Source organism: Chaetura pelagica, unplaced genomic scaffold, assembly GCF_000747805.2.
Source record: "Chaetura pelagica isolate M959 unplaced genomic scaffold, ChaPel_1.0 scaffold470, whole genome shotgun sequence".
NCBI classification, from domain to species: domain Eukaryota; kingdom Metazoa; phylum Chordata; class Aves; order Apodiformes; family Apodidae; genus Chaetura; species Chaetura pelagica.
Genome location: NW_009951911.1, coordinates 986,763 through 1,003,391, shown reverse-complemented (window position 1 = coordinate 1,003,391; position 16,629 = coordinate 986,763). Strand labels below are relative to the sequence as shown.

General features: G+C 44.5%; 1 protein-coding gene across 1 annotated transcript in view; it reads left to right on the top strand.

Moving 5' to 3' along the window:
• The window catches only part of IPO9 (importin 9), a 31,254-nt gene extending 16,251 nt beyond the window's left edge, over positions 1-15,003 (top strand). Inside the window, exons 13-23 of the mRNA XM_009994389.1 lie at positions 875-1,034; positions 2,254-2,480; positions 2,691-2,839; positions 3,754-3,882; positions 5,367-5,642; positions 7,372-7,538; positions 9,870-10,003; positions 11,889-12,008; positions 12,480-12,581; positions 13,877-13,953; positions 14,509-15,003. Of these exons, the coding sequence (XP_009992691.1) occupies positions 875-1,034; positions 2,254-2,480; positions 2,691-2,839; positions 3,754-3,882; positions 5,367-5,642; positions 7,372-7,538; positions 9,870-10,003; positions 11,889-12,008; positions 12,480-12,581; positions 13,877-13,953; positions 14,509-14,619 (1,652 nt within the window). The 3' untranslated portion in view covers positions 14,620-15,003. The remainder of the gene's footprint in view (positions 1-874; positions 1,035-2,253; positions 2,481-2,690; positions 2,840-3,753; positions 3,883-5,366; positions 5,643-7,371; positions 7,539-9,869; positions 10,004-11,888; positions 12,009-12,479; positions 12,582-13,876; positions 13,954-14,508) is intronic.
• The last annotated feature ends 1,626 nt before the right edge of the window (positions 15,004-16,629 follow it).

The following is a 16,629-nucleotide window of genomic DNA, read 5'->3' as shown; positions in this document are numbered from 1 at the left end:
CTCAGATGTTTACATTTATTTGCACACTCATGTGTGGTGCTGGGTTGTAAATGAGCTGTTGTGCTTTAGAAGGAGCTGCTGGATTCAGTGCATAGATTGTTCTCAGAGGATGTCGCTTTAATGATAAAGAAATCTTGCTTTTTTATACTACTCATTTAGAAAACAAAGCTCTTCTCTTGCTTTGTATCTTGCATGGAGTTTTTTATGTCTTCGTATTAAATTAATACTTGCAGGAGTATAAATAATGGCAGTAAAGATGCTGAGAAATGGCATCATCTGCTTAAGAATAGCCTGAATACATCAGGATACTTTTAGCCTGGAAAGGCAGGAGGGTTAAGTGTAATATAAGTGTAAGCAAGTGAGTAGAGAAGGAGAATTCACTATTTCTCTGGTGCTCTTGAACTTCCTGTGCTGTCATTACAAAGTGGTGACTGGAAACCAGGAAAGTAATCTACTAAAAATCCCTGTACATGTGCTGAGCTTCTCTCATTCTTTCCCTGTAGCTTCTGCTCTTGGGGACAGAACATTGAGCTAGATGGGCAGGAGTCACTGCAAGAGCCTTCATTCTTTTCCCTTACTTCAGTTCTGATCATCACTAAAGCATGTATTGCTGGATTGGTGAACAAATTGAAGTTGAGGGAAGAAGTGCATTGTTTGTTTTTTTTAAAACAAAGAATAAGTTGGGTTTTTTTAAATAATTAAGAAAGTTAACTTTATTCTGCCCATAAATAAAAATTCTTCGTATACTTGCATACTGGTCTTCTGTCTTTTCTTTTACTGGGATGATAACATTTTGGATAGTGGATGGAAGCAGCTGTAATTTGAAGCCAATAAAACTGCAATTAAACCTGCTGGGGTTTTTGGTTTGTTTCAGTGTCTCCTTTTCTCCTGGGCCGTGCCCTCTGGGCTGCCAGCCGGTTCACAGTGGCCATGTCTCCAGAGCTGATCCAGCAGTTCCTGCAGGCAACTGTCAGTGGGCTGCATGAAACCCAACCTCCTTCTGTCCGAATCTCTGCAGTCAGAGCCATCTGGGGGTGAGTAAACCATCAGATATTCCAAAGCTCCAAGATTAGGGGTGGTAGAATGGATGGTTGGAATTGAGGATCTTGAAGGTCTTTTCTAACTTTGACAATTCTATGATAGGTGTCACAAATTACACTTCTAAAACTGGTATTTTAAAATACTGATAATATTTCTGTATAGACTGTGGAAGTGTTTGCTTTGAATAAAATAGATGTAAAGTTAAAAAGTGAAAGCAAGCAGGTTCAAAATAGAATAGAACAACTTTTAGGACAAGAGGAAATGGTGTTGAGTTGCAGCAGGTGAGGCCTTGGAACAGGCTGCCCAGGGAGGTGGTGGAGGCACCATCCCTGGAGGTGTTCAAAAAACAGGTAGATGTGGTGTTTTAGCAGATGGTTTAGTGATTGTAGGGCATGTGGTTGGACTTGATGATCTTGTAGGTCTTTTCCAACCTCGATGATTCTATTACTCTGTAACTCTAATGAGGAATGTGAAATTGAGATACAAGGTTGACGAGAAGCAGAACTACAGAGTGATGTAAAGTATGAAAATGAAACCCAGATTGCTCCTGTTCAGTCACAGGGATGGCTGATGGCTGTGTGGGCTGGTGGAGCAAATCACAAGGAATGTTTGTAGTGGGGCGGTGTTGGCATCCTGTTCTTGCAAATAAGTTGCAAAAATAAAAAGGGAATATCTGCTGGATTGATTTTAATGTGAAAAATGAACTGTAGTTTAAAATAAACACACAACCCCACAAAAAACAGGCTATTCTTCCCCTCCCCCAAAACCACCTTGTCCTCTTATTTGCACAGAAATGATAATGAATAAAGGCAGATACTTACAACTTGGTTATTCCTGAAATTGTTTTTTGTCTTCTCTACCTCACTTGTAGAACATGGTGATTAAAGACATTGTGAGCAGTGAGTCTCTCTCTCAGACTGTTCTTTCCCCAGGGCTTATTTTCTCCAGGGGTGAACAGCTCTTAAGAGAGAACTTTTACTGAGAGGCAATGAAAAGTTTTACCATCACTTGGCTCAACTCGGCTTTTGCAAACCATTGGGGATAGAATGAGGAGGAAAGGCAGCTGAGCTGTTGAGAGACAAAAGCATCCTAGTCTGATGGGGGAAAAGTCCTAGAGAAGGGAAATTCAGGAAGAAGAAGAGGATGGGGTGAAATACAATCTCTTATATTAATCACTAATCAATATTTTTATGTCACAAATTCCTTGTCTAGCTACTGTGACCAGTTGAAGATCTCTGAGAGCACCCACGTGTTGCAGCCTTTCCTCCCCAGCATTCTTGATGGACTGATCCACTTGGCAACCCAGTTCAGCTCAGAGGTGCTAAACCTGGTGATGGAGACACTCTGCATTGTCTGTACAGTCGACCCAGCGTTCACAGCCAGCGTGGAGAACAAAATCTGCCCCTTCACCATTGCAATCTTCTTGAAGTACAGTAATGGTATGTGTTCCAGGTAGATTCTCAAAGCACAGCTGGTTTTGCTTCTGAATCCTGGTGCTAAAAACATAAGAAATGATAGTTAAATGAACATCTCTTCATTCCAAGGTAAAGTGAGATGGGAAACTTGCTGCTTTGCCTGGTTGATGTAGTGGTAGCAAAACTTGAGATGTTTGTTAATATGCTTTAGTAAATGGTGCTTTCTCTCTCCAGATCCAGTTGTTGCTTCTCTTGCCCAAGATATCTTTAAGGAGCTAGCTCAGATAGAAGCCTGCCAGGGTCCAATGCAGATGAGGCTAATACCAACTCTTGTCAGCATCATGCAGGCCCCTGCTGACAAGATCCCAGCAGGGCTTTGTGCAGTAAGTGCTACAGTGGTGTGGGCTTGGCTGGAGATGTTCCTTGTTCTGTAACCAGTGCGGGCTGGTCTTCAAGGAGCAGGAAGGTTGTTCTTAAATGGCTTTGGAACAATGACTTTGGTCATTGGTGGAGGTTTCCTTGTGGAAAGATGGCATACTGCACGTGGGGGGAAATGCTTCCAAAAGTTAACTTTAAACTGTTCCTCTGGCCTTCTTCCAGTCCCTGCAGTGCATCCCTAGTCGTTCTGTTTCGACAAGCCAACTTTCACCACCAACAGTCCCTCTTTTTGGTGGAATGTTCTCCAGCAGGGTGCACAGCAATTCCTTGCACATTTTTCAGAGGCTTTTTCTGATTTATATGTCACATATGTACAAATTGCTGGAGATAAATTTTACAGGTTTGTCCTTTTTAGCTTTTCAGCTTATAAAAGACAAAGCGTTGACTGTGTAGATTGATTGTATTAAATTTAAACCCATAAACATCTTTATCATTATGCTTATCATCTTCCTATTGATTAGAATGACTGTAGTAATTGCTCACAGTCAATTAGAATAAATTTAAATCAATATAAATAACATGGAACAAGTCAGCTGAAACAGTTCTCTGGCTATACTGATTAGCATGCATCAGGGTACCCTGAAACTGTTTACTGTCTTTAAGTGGTTACACTGCTTCTAATGTTTGAGCTGCCTTGGGAACCTCTGCAGTGGACACGTGTGTGTCCATGTCGCGTACAGGGATCCCTGGGTTCATGCTCCAAGGTGCTCTGGTTTCAAAAATGTCCTAGGCTTTATAATCAGGTGTGGTGGCAGTACTGGCTCACATCCCCTTATGGCTTTGGAGCAGGGGAAGGTGGTGCTGACAGCCTGCTGTGGCTGCTGCCGTGACACTGCATCTGTTTGTGTTTTCCTTTCAGACTTCTATTGATATCTTGACCACAGTTGTCAGGAATACAAAACCTCCTCTGTCCCAGCTCCTCATCTGTCAAGCATTCCCTGCAGTGGCTCAGTGCAGCTTGAACACAGATGACAATGCTACCATGCAGGTAACACTGTGGAGTGGTAAGGATTGCAGGGCTGTGTAAGTCCCAGAGGGGTGACCAAGTGAGACAGGTGACATGGCCTTTGAGGGAGCCCGAGCTTTGCAGTATCAGCAACTCCTCAGGAGTCTCTGCCACCTCCAGTGTATCATGGAAGAACTGCTGATAAACAGCCTGCAGTGACTCGCTGATCATTCCTCAGTTTGGAGGACTGGAGTGAATAAAGCAGCAGCCTTCCTTCTTTTTCTTCCCACTCATTCAGGTGGGAAGAGGAGGGCAAACTTCTTTTTGATTGAGCCAGGCATGGGATGGAAGGAGAGCAAGACTTCATCTCAGACAGCAGTACTGTCTGAGCTGTGCTTGTCCTCTACTCTTACCTGTGCTGACTTTAGACTATTTAAGCATGAAAGAAAAAGCACCAGAGGGTGCAGGATGCCTTGTCATTCCAGCTCCTAGCTGGCATATAAACAATACAGCTGGCTTCATTCCTTACATAAGGACTTTTGTAGTGCCAACTGCCCTTTGCCATGTGAACACAGACCAGAAATTACTTTCCCTAAACAACATACCAGTAAGGACAGGTTGCAGACCAGATAGAAGTGGTTGGAGACCAGCATTCTGGTTGCTCTGTTGGTCTTTGTTTTAAGAAAGAATTGAAAATGGTTGTGTTGTGTTTTGTTCATGCTATACTCTGCTGTCTTCATCTCTCACTTGCTGGAGTGTCTTGGAATTTCTCCAGGTAACAAGATTAGCACAAAACTGCAGCTACTTCAGGTTGTCTTTGTATTTTCTGGGTGCTTAGAGTCATAGAGTGGTCAGGGTTGGAAGGGCCCTCTGGAGATCATCTAGTCCAACCCTCTGCTAGATCCCACAGGAACACACATGGGTTTGGAATGTTTCCAGAGAAGGAGACTCCACCACCTCCCTGGGCAGCCTGTCCCAGGGCTCTGTCACCCTCACAACAAAGAGATTTTTCCTCCTGTTCAGCTGGAACCTCCTGTGCTCCAGTTTGTGCCCATTGCCCCTTGTCCTGTCACTGGGCACTGCTGGGAAGAGTCTGGCCCTATCCTGCTGACACCCCCTGGAGATATTGAGGAGGGTTGATGAGATCCCCCCTCAGTCTCCTCCTCTCCAGCTGAACAGCCCCAGCTCTCCCAGCCTTTCCTCACAGGCAGGTGCTCCAGTCCCCTCAGCACTTGGGGGCCCTGCCCTGGACCCTCTCCAGTAGCTCCTTGTCCTTCAGGAACTGGGCAGCCCAGAACGGGACACAGTTCTCCAGGTCGACAGTGAAGAATTTTGTACTTGATAATGAACTAAAGTCTGTAGAAATTATTTTAAAATTAGGCACTTGTTTTACTGCCCATTAGAAAGCTTGGATGTTATACAGATGGCAGCAGTTTGCCCGCTGTTTTCATCTCGCTCAGAGGTCTTTTTGGGGTGATGCCCCCCCTAGAAAGGGGCAATTCTAACGCGACAATTCTCTTGCCTAGAACGGCGGCGAGTGTCTGCGCGCGTACGTCTCGGTGGCCCTGGAGCAGATTGCACAGTGGCACGATGAGCAAGGCCACAATGGGCTGTGGTATGTGATGCAGGTGGTGAGCCAGCTTCTGGATCCAAGGACCTCAGAATTCACTGCTGCCTTTGTGGGCAGGCTGGTCTCCACTTTAATTTCAAAAGCAGGAAGTGAACTGGGAGAGAATCTGGACCAGATCCTGAGAGCTATCCTGAGCAAAATGCAGCAAGCAGAGACACTAAGTGTAATGCAGGTGAGCAGGTTGGGCACCCAACAAGGAAGGTAGAAGTGTCAGGAAAAGAAATTATCTTTTTTTTTCTTTAATTGTGTGCTTCATTATTTATGGCTAATGCAGTTGGAATTTCACAGTTACCCTCTTGAAGTAGTCAGGAAAATGCCTGCTGTGCTTCTGCAGAGTTGTCTGGGTTATGGGGTAGGCCAGGCTCTTCAGGGTGAGTTTTGGACCTTGAATAGTCCCTCATGACCTTGTACTTGAAAGCAGGGCATCTTTAGAGGGGACAAGAGTTGCCCAAGTAGGGATGCTGTGGCAAAGGCAGCACATGTGTTCACCTGGTTTTGTGCTGTACTTGAAGGATAAATGCCTGGGAATCGAGAAGGGGAGCTTTTGGTGGGGGAGGTGTAGTTGCCTCAGGTGAGAGGCCAGACAAGAGTGTTGCCATCTCTTCTAGCTTTGACCTACTTCTAGTGGCACAGTTTTATGGAATGGTTTTTATCCCAGTGGTCTTTGTGCCCTTCATGTCAAACGTGTAGAGATGGCTGCCCTGGTTCCTCAGGAGCAGCAGGGGGAAGGTGTTTTTCTGGCACTGTTGAGGAGTTCTGCCTTCTGGCAAGATCCCACCTTTGTGGCACTTGGCTGAGACTCCCTCTGCTCTAACCCTTCCATCCTGTGTATTTCTCTGATTTTTGTGTGTTTTTTCAAGCCAGCACACAGGGAGTCAATAAGGCTGTTCAGATGTCGACACAGATTTCATCTTAAAGCCTTTATTTTATTCCCCTCCTTGGAAACACTCGGAACAGTTAAGAACTGTTCAGAATGGCTTTCACTTTGCCAATTTTTGAATTTAAAAGATCTGAATCCCCTGTATCCAGAGGAAGAGAAAAGAGCCTTTCACGATGCTGAATCTCTTCCCTGTGTTAGCCTTAAAGATGGGCTCTGGAGATGGGCAGCTTTTTCCCAAGGAAGCTTGTGGGGATGCCCTCAGGCTCAGAGACTGACATTTGGGCATACACAGCATATGAATTCTACTGCTGGATTTTAAGACTCAGACTGTAAATGTGCATCTTGTAAAAAAAAACAAACAAAACACCAAAAAACCTTTCTAAAACTTGCAGTTTTTTCCCTAAAACTTGTCGTCAAAGTGCACTCAGAATTGGAAAAGTGCTGCTGAATTAAGATGTGATGACATGGGAGAAGGGTGGTGGAGGTGATGGTGGGAAATCCATGGGGTGAAAGGAGAAGAAAATACGGGTTCTGGTTCTGGAGCAGTGGCTTCAGGTCCTTAGCTTGACCATGAGATGTGTCCCTGCTACATCTGTGTGGGTTGAGAGCTCTGTGCGTGGAGCCACGTGTGCAGCTCCTGCTCCCTTGGGCAGACCACAGCCCTGCAGCACCTCAGAGTTGCCAGATGATATTTTTGCTAGTCAAACATCAATTGCAACCTCTGGTATTTTTAAAATAGCTTTCTAAACTTTGCTTTAGGAAGGTTTGTTAGCTTGAGGTATGAGTAAATTTATTCCTGCAGTGGTTTTTTGGTGGGGGATAGATACTCTGCTGCTGACTCTAGCAGGTCACTGCTGGCTCTTGGCGCACGGTGCCTGGCAGAGGGTTTTACTTCCCCTTCCTCCTGGGGTTGCTGAGCACGGTCTCTGCTCTCACAGGACACTCGGTTACTTGAATATTTGATCAAACATTTTCAGCTATTAAATTATGTACAGCTAATGTTTCCTTTCTCCTCCTGCAGTCCTTGATTATGGTGTTTGCTCACTTGGTTCACTCAAAACTGGAACCACTCCTGGAGTTCCTGTGTAGTCTCCCGGGACCAACTGGCAAGCCAGCCCTGGAGTTTGTAATGGCCGAATGGATGAGCAGGCAGCACTTGTTCTACGGGCAGTATGAAGGCAAAGTCAGGTAGGGGGTGTTCCTCAGGTAGTGGGGTGTTCCCTGGGCAGGGGGGGTGTTCCTCAGATCGAGGGGTGTCCCCCAGGCAGGGTGGTGATCATCCCATCCCAGTGAAATGCACTGGGTGGGAGGGGACGGGCAGCTGGCTGAGGCTTGGGTCAGTGTGCCAGCTTTGGACAGAATGAATTCTTTCCTGTGCTGTCAGTTTGGCTTAGGAGAGCCTTGGTAATTGGAGCAATCTCTGATCTTCCTCTTAATTGCTTCTTGTGCTGCCTGGTGTTTCTGTGCTGAAACAGGGTGACCCAAGGGGGAAGGGTCTTGCAAGCACAGGGGTGCTTTTGGTTTTGAATATCTGTGAATGGGATGGGAACAGCTTCCAGACACAAAATTGCTTTTATAGACACTGCAGAGGGTTTCCTGAGAGAATCTGGTGGTTTTTTGTTGATGTAATGTTCTCTTACAAGTCAGTAAAGAAATCATCTGCCACAGTTTTCTCTCCCTTTTGCTGTAGCAGCACATTTGGGTTCTGGGGGAGGCTGAGTACTGTATTCCAAAGCATGAAACGCTCTGTATTAAGTCTTGCTGCAGCTGCTGTTCTGGAAATGTGAAGCCTAACAGACCACTCTTAGGAGTCTCATCAGCTGTTAAGTCACTTCTTAGTATTTGTTGGTGTGTTAAGTGTTACAAAGCAGTCAAATATCCTATGAAATAATTAAGAAGAAAAAGCATATTTAAAGTGGAAGTTGGTGAAGGATCATGCTGAACAAGAGGCAGCCTGATTTGGGGATCTGGTGCTGTTTTCATTCACTCTTGGTCTGTTTCATCCCTAGATGCAGTGGTTTCATCCCGATTTTCACAGGGCAGGGTTGTCTGCAGGATCCTCTGAGGCTTCTCATGGCCATGGGGAAAAGCCAGGGCTGGTGCTGTCAGGAAGAGCAAGGTTGAACTCTGCTGTGCAGTGCTGTCTCCGTATTGTCCAAGATTAGAGCTCTTTGTGTACAGATGGCTTGGCAGGGCTCCATACTATTAAACACTTTGATTTGGGTTGTTTACAGAGATCCTTATCATTCATTAGAAAATGCAGAGTGTTTTCTGTGTATTGAAGAAAGTAGTGCCTGCTCAGAGGACCCTCTTGTTTAGAATTAGTAAAAGGAACATGAAGATATCTGGCATCTTCTGTATGCACCAGTTCCCATCCCTGTGAGGGACAGGTTGAAGAAGTGGCTTTTTGCTCTTGGCTTGCATGTTGAAAGGATGGATGCCACCTTGGGCATGTAAGATCTGGGTCCAAACCAGAGAACTCTGGGAACTCAGAGCCTTAGTGTGGGAGAGAAAGAGGGTGTGAAGTGAAAGCACAAAAAGAGGGAATTCCATGGAGCTCCTGAACTTTAGTTTGAGACTTATGGAGCCAGAGGGAGGTTTAAGAATGCCAAGTGTAAACTGGTGGCCTCAGCCTGTAATCGAAGTCATACTCAATATGTCTTGAAAACAGCCTGGAACTGAAGAAGGTTTGAAAGTGTGGTGTAGAAATCTGAGCAGTAGAGATGGAAAGAATGTATGAAGGGAGCAACGAAGGTCTGAGTGTCACTGAACTGTGAAGGACCAGAAGAGTAAATTATCTTTGAGACTGGAGAAAAATAGAAGGAGATATTGATATCTGCAGATCAACCAAGTTACTACTGTCTTGCTGCTCTTTTCCTCCTAATTCCATCTTCATCTGCACATGATGCTTCAGGAGTGTTTACCCTTGTGGTCCTCCTGAACTGGAAAAAACTTTTCATGTGTTTGTGCACTGCCTGGTAGCGTCCAGTCCAAAGCTGTGTTGGTAAAAAACAGCCCATCACAGGGATGGGAACTGGTGCACACAGAAGATGCCAGATATCTTCATGTTCCTTTTACCAACTCTAAACAAGAGGGTCCTCTGAGCAGGCACTGCCTTCTGCAGTACACAGAAAACATCCTGCATTTTCTAATGGATAAAAAGGATCTCTGTAAATAACCCAAATCAAAGTGTTTAATAGTGTGGAGCCCTGCCAAGCCATCTGTACACAGGTCTTGGGACAATATGGAGACAGCAAAGTTTAATCTTGTTCTTCCTGTCAGCACCAGCCTTGGCTTTTCTTTGGCTTGCTGTGCAGGTCAGGAGCTGAGTCCAGTTTTGGATGCTGACATAAAGCAGGAGAAATAGGAAAATTCTGTAATGCTTATTCTTTGCAAAAGTGTAGAAAAAAGGGCATCTGGATGTCAGCTCTGAAGATGTTCCCTGTTAACAGGTCACTGTGGAAGCCAGGTGGTTTAGGGAAATCCTGGTCTGTAATTTTGCTATTCCCTGCCCCCCAGCTCTGTAGCACTGTGTAAACTCCTTCAACATGGCATCAACACAGATGACAAGAGACTTCAGGACATCAGGGTAAAGGGAGAAGAAATATTTAATATGGATGAGGGAATACGGACACGGTCAAAGTCAGCCAAAAGTAAGTAATTTTATTGCTGGTTTTCATAAGTTTGGGGTGTTTTTCCCTGTTGTGGATGCCTTAAGGCAATCTTGCAGGTCACACAAAGCTGTGAGAGAGACTCCCTGCAGAAGGTGCATGTTGTTTTTTAGAGCTAATCCATTCGTCTATTATTTGCTTTAATTCTGCCAAATAATTATTTAGAAGATTCCTGATGTCTGTGATGGATGATGAGGTGATTATGAGATAGGGAGTTATTTGCTGCTATTTTCATCATGTTCCATCTAATCATAGGACTGTGGAATGGTTTGGGTTGGAAGGGACCTTAAAGACCATCCAGTCCAACCCCCCTGCATGGGCAGGGACACCTCCCACCATTCCAGGCTGCTCCAAGCCCCATCCAACCTGCCCTTCAACACTGCCAGGGATGGGGCAGCCACAGCTTCCCTGGGCAACCTGGGCCAGGCTCTCACCACCCTCACAGTGAAGAATTTCTTCCTGATGTCTAACCTAAATGTCCTCTCTTTCAGTTTAAAGCCATTACCCCTTATCCTGTCACTACAAGCCCTAATAAAAAGTCCCTCCCCAGCTTTCCTGGAGTCCCTTTAGACACTGGAAGGTGCTCTATGGTCTCTCTGGAGCCTTCTCTTTTCCAGGCTGAATAGAATTAATGATTTCATGATGCCTTGTAGCTTCTCTGAGAGGGAAGTATATTTAATTAATGCAGGCATTTAAAAAAAAAAAAAAGTTGGAGGTTTTTTTTAAGAGGCAGACTTTCACAAATATTAGCAATGGTTTCAACAAGTTAGAGATGACTTTCAAGGAGAGCCTAGCTAGTCTCCTGCATAAGACTTATGTTATTTTTAATTGGCTGAACCCCAAATCCTTGATTGGAAGTTACTGTCTAGGTATTCATATATTAAATCAGAGAGGGCACTGGGCTGTTTTTTCTTTCCTGGGGACTGAGCCCCAGGAGGGGAGGGGACACTGGATCTGCTGTCCTCAGGGGACAATCAAACCCTAGGTTCTGCAGTTTGCTGTGCTAGAGCTTGTGCTTAACCAGGTGTGGGACAAGCTGTGCTGGGCCAAAGTGGAGACCCATGGAGGCAGAGGGTCCCATTCTTCAGCTGCTGTAGGCCCAGGGACAAGGTGATGGAGGAACATGGGAAGGAAATGGGAAAGCACAGGGAGTTAAGAGAGAAGTAGTGGCCACAAAACACCTGCAACCTTATTACTCCTTGCTTAAAAAACACACCAAGCAGCACAAACCAAACTCAGACATTGTCTAGCCTGACAGAAGAACAGTAATTGCCAGCATTTGAGCACCTCAGGAGCTACAAGTAGTGCTCCCAGTTTCTTAATTTGATATGACCTTTGCTTTTGAAATTAAGGACCAAACCACTGTCTAGTTATCCTTTGGGATAATAAGGCCTTGCAAGAGCCATGGAGAGGAAAATTTGGAGGTTGCAGTGTCTCAGAAAGGGTAGAGCCATGTGTGGGGGTGCTGCACTGCTCAGACACTTGAAAGCACTGAGTATTCCTGCTAGATATGCAGGGATAACTTCAGAGAATGCTGCTTCATGAAGTCACCTGGAACGGATTTCACAGAGTAGACTCACAAATTAATTGAGCTGTGAAGATTTTAACCACATCTTCTCTTCATCCAAAACGTGCAGTATTTGATACTGCAGTGAAGATCTTAGGACATCTAGCTGTGAAGGTATATGGAGGAAACATCGGGGGGTTCTTGTCAGTCCAGTTTGCTTCCAACCTGGAGGCTTTTGCTTATCTGTGAGCATTTTAAATGCATGATAAAATTAAAGAAACCAACCACTACAAAAAAAGGCCTGTTTTTAACAACTTTTTATTAAAAGCAGTATGTGTATGTATTTTTCTTTTCTTACAGATCCTGAACGCTGGACAAATATTCCTTTGTTAGTAAAAATCTTAAAATTAATAATAAATGAACTCTCTAATGCAATGGAAGCAAATGCATCTAGACAGACAACTGCAGATTGGAGCCAAGGTAAAAAACTGGGTTTGCTTTTCCTCTTCCATGGCTTAAATATACCTTTTAATCTCTTCAGAAGCATTTATGGTAATAAGAAGCTCACAATAGTAAATAGTATACCTGTAATAGCAAAGGCTTCAATAGTGATCCAAAGGATAGAATCAATACTTACACCTGAAAATTATTTTGGGCCAGTTTGGAACATGGGATCTGACCATATGCTAATAAAATTGTCCTGTCTTGATGGGTCTGGTCTGCCTTTCTTCCTCCCTGCTTCAGGCATCCATTCTTGCAGCTGCTTTTTGCTTACCTCCAGTTCCTGAGTTTCTTACTCCAAAGGGCTGGTAAAGGCTGGAGGTGTTTCCCTTCATCCTACGTGGGTGGGGACCTTTGCCTGAAAACTGCAGTCCCCTTAGAGTGATGGACACACTGGACCTCTTAAAGCTTTTTTATTTGTATAAATGTGTTGGTTTTTTTTCTGAACAGATGATTCGAATGACATGTGGGAGGATCAGGAAGAGGATGAGGATGAAGATGAAGGTTTAGCAGGACAGTTCTTATCAGATATTCTTTCCACAAACAAGTATGGTAAGTAACACCTTTGAAGTGCTTATTCAGAGAGAGAGTAGAGTAGTTGAGCACTGGGTGCAGTTTTGGACACCGCAGGATAGGAAGGACATGGAGGTGCTGGAGAGGGTGCAGAGAAGGGCAGTGAGACTGATGAGGGGTCTGGAGAACAGGTCTGATGAGGAGAGGCTGAGGGAGCTGGGGCTGCTCAGCCTGGAGAAGAGGAGCCTGAGGGGGGACCTCATTGCTCTCTGCAACCACCTGAGAGGATGTTGCAGTGAGGTAGGTGTTAGGCTCTTCTCCCTAGTGACCAGTGATAGGACAAGAGGAGATGGGGTCAAGTTGTGCCAGGGGAGGTTCAAGCTGGATGTTAGAAAAAAATTTCTTCACAGAAAGAGTGCTGAGACCTTGGAACAGGCTGCCCAGGGAGGTGGTGGAGGCACCGTCCCTGGAGGTGTTCAAAAAAGGGCTAGATGTGGTGTTTCATAAGATGGTTTGGTGGTTAGGGGTTGTAGGGGTTGGACTTCATGATCTTGAAGGTCTTTTCCAACCTTGACAATTCTATGATTCTGTGACATCCTAGTCAAAGTTTTCTTTCCTTGGCAGCAGCTCAACAGAGACTTCAGGCAAGGGGAAGGAAATACTGCCCTGGGATGTTGAATAAGGACTTTTTTCTGTAAGAGAGGGACATGTCTTTGAATAACACCATGATTAAATAACTGCATTTTCACCAGAGTTCATGTTGCTGTGAGGTTCATGCAGGTATTTCTTCTAAAGAGAAAACTGATTCTTAAAGATGTAGATGTGACCTTAGAGTGACAATGTCATGGCAATGGATGAGCTTGTTTGTGGTGTGACCTTGAGAAATAATAGCTGCATAAAGATGGAGCAGGCATTTCATCTCCTTCCTTCATCTCCTGCTCTCCAGTTTGCATATAGTCCTGGAAGAGAGAACCTTCCAGGCAGAGACAATAAGGGAGATGCTGACATGAGCCCAGAACTGGAAAGGTGTCACTGGACTGAAGGCTGAGGGATAAGATCATAGTGCACATAACTAACTAGGCTGCCTGTTTGGTGCCCGTGTGTGCTCCTCACCCGTGTGCTCCTCAAGACTCTCATTGTCAGCTTCTTGTTCTGGGGTGTCGTGGTTTCTAATCACCTCAGCTTGAGGAGTGAATCTTCTCAATACAAATGTTTACCCAGCATTGCTGAAACTGTTTCCTTGTTGGAGCCTTGGATTTCAACAACAGTGTAACAGAATAATTCCTGAGATACTTTGCTGTTTCATTTAAAACCTGCTGATTTGCCTCTGACAGATGAGGATTACTATGAAGATGATGAAGAGGATGACCCTGATGCTTTAAAGGACCCTCTTTACCAAATAGATCTCCAGGTGATGCTTTAGAATGAATTTTTAAATCAGATTCCAATCATTATTTATAAATTATTTTTTCTATGTTGTACTTTAACAGAACTGTAAACACCAGTTACTGATTGTTGTCCTGAAGGTACTCAGGACATTGAAACTACTTTCAGAAGTGCTGAGTATCCCAAGAATGCCTGGAGTTATTGTTCCTTACTGGATCAATATCTATAACTTGGAAGTATGAATTAACAAAGCTTTTTGAACAGAGGGAGATGAGGCTTTTGTACCCAAGAGCTTCACAGCTCTTTGCTGAAGTCAGGAGCAGATTGGAGGCTGAACATGGCAGGATTTCATACTCCTGGGGAGGCTCCCATCCTGCCACAGCCCTTGTGTGATACTTTGCTCCCGATTTGTACCACCACAGGCAGCTCTTTCCCAACCCTCCCTCCTGCAGCTCTTTCCTGCTCCCTGCAATCCCTGCGTCCCACTTGGTGCATGTTGAGGTTTCTCTTGTGACACATGAAAGAAAGAGACTTTCCAAGGTGATGTTACACTAACTGAGTATTTATTTCTTCCTTTCAGGCCTATCTCACTGACTTCCTCTGTCAGTTTGCACAGCAGCCCTGCTATGCAATGTTTTCAGACCATCTCAATGAGAACGAGAAGCGAGTGTTACAGGCCATTGGGATATAAACCCCCTCAAGAGACCATCCCCATCCCATCTGAACAATTTTTTTTTTTGCTTTTTCCACGTTTTATGATTAAACATCAAACATTTGCCAGTGTCTGCCTGCTTGTTACAGGTGGATGATGGCCTCCTTGCAATGTCTTGAGCCTCATCTTAACGTGAATCTGCTAAGGGAAGGAATAAAAGCAGCAAGGACAGAAGTTTGTAGAGCTCTACACGTTGGTCTCACCATGGGAGCACTTTCATTTTCCACAGTAACTTTCCAGGAAGTTCATAAAGTTTAAAAAAACCAACAACTGTTTCCTTAATATTTTTAAAAGCAAACTGTCTCCACCTCTGAAGAGGCACTAAAGTGAGTTTCCCACAGCACAATTGGACAGAGAAATGAACACAAATTGCTTGGATGCATCTAGAGAAACTGGAAGGTTGTTCCTCATTGTGCTCAGATAACACATACAGGGTAAATACCTGGATCTTGCAACCTGACTTCTTTTTATAGAACTATAGACTCTTTTATCAGAGATGACTGAACAGGATGGAACCTGTTTACAGGAGTTTGGATGGGAAGCTGAGACAATAAAAGTGAATGCAGATCTTCTTTCCTGTTGTGGGTGGGGCTTTGTTGCTCACATCTGCTGTCCACTCCCATAGGAGCAGTTCTTTACTAATGCTTTTGTGTGCACATGCTCCAAGGAAGCTACCACTTACATTTTTGTTCCTGTGGCATGTGGCTACTGAAGACTTTGGTTTTATGGAACACAAGGAGCCACAATTTTGGGGGGGAAAAACTTGATTGTATTTAACATATTTGCTCCATGATAGCCACTTGGCTTCCTTCACACTCCTGTGTGTATTTTTCTAGAGTGGTAAAATGACATTTGCAAATTGATTTACCCCTAAGAACAGTGTGATGTATCTCACAACACCTCTCTGCCTTTGGTTCCCCCTTGGGGAAAATGAAAATAAAACCCTTAAAATGTACATTGGTATCCTTCTTATAAAACAGATTTAAAAGGAACTTGCACTTGTTTCCTGAAGTCACTTTTTAAAGACACGTTTCTCCTTCAGCAACCTGGTCTGGTGGGTGGTGTCCCTGCCCCACAGCAGGGGGGATGGAACTGAAGGATCCATTCCATGATTCTGTGATTAGCAAACGTTCCGTATGTGCCACCTGGAGGATTTTAGGGTGTTTCACAGGAGTCATCTGGACAGAAAGGGAGTCCTGTAATGGATACATCCTCTTCTGCTTAAAAGTCTGACCCATTATAAAGTTTCCTTTCTTAAGAAATGTTCTTGCTGTTCCTTTGTAGAATAATGTGCTTCAAAGTTGTATCTAAAAACCTCCAAAGAGCTGGAGTAGTTCTGTGTCTTACTGGTCTAACAGAGTCTAGCTTTTCACTTTTTTACTAGGAAGTGATAATAAATTAATTTTTTTCACAGACAAAGATGGCACAATTTGTTTAGCTTGGCTGGGGAAAATGGTAAAATAACTAAATGCTCAAGCAGCCCTTGCTGCCCCCCCCCAACCCTCCCTGCTCCCCCACCCTCCCAACCCCTCAGCTTGTGCCTGAGAAGGGGCAGAGCAGGTGGGAGCCCCTGGGCTGCAGCCTGAGCCCCCACCCCTGAGTCCTCAATGGTTTTCTATGATCAGCTCTGTTAGAAGCAGAATTTGAAGCCAGGTTTTTGTGTGTGTGCATGTCTGTGTGTCTAATAATGCATCAGCTCCAATCAGAAGTGTCCCTGCAGCTGCGTCGTAGGATCTTCCTGCCCTGTGGATACTCTGGTGTATAAGAATCTGTCATTAAACTGTGTCATGGCCATCTCAGTGGAACCACTGTGGTTCTGTCTTCTACCTAGAAATTTATTTTTAAAGTCTGTTAGGAATTTTGGTTTGAGGCATTTGTCTCTCTCACTTTTCACTTGAAAAGGGCCAAAAAGTTAGACTGAATAAAACAGTCTCTTGAGAAGTGTCCTCAGAGTGACCAGTCCCAGCCCTGGAAAGAGGTAGGACCATC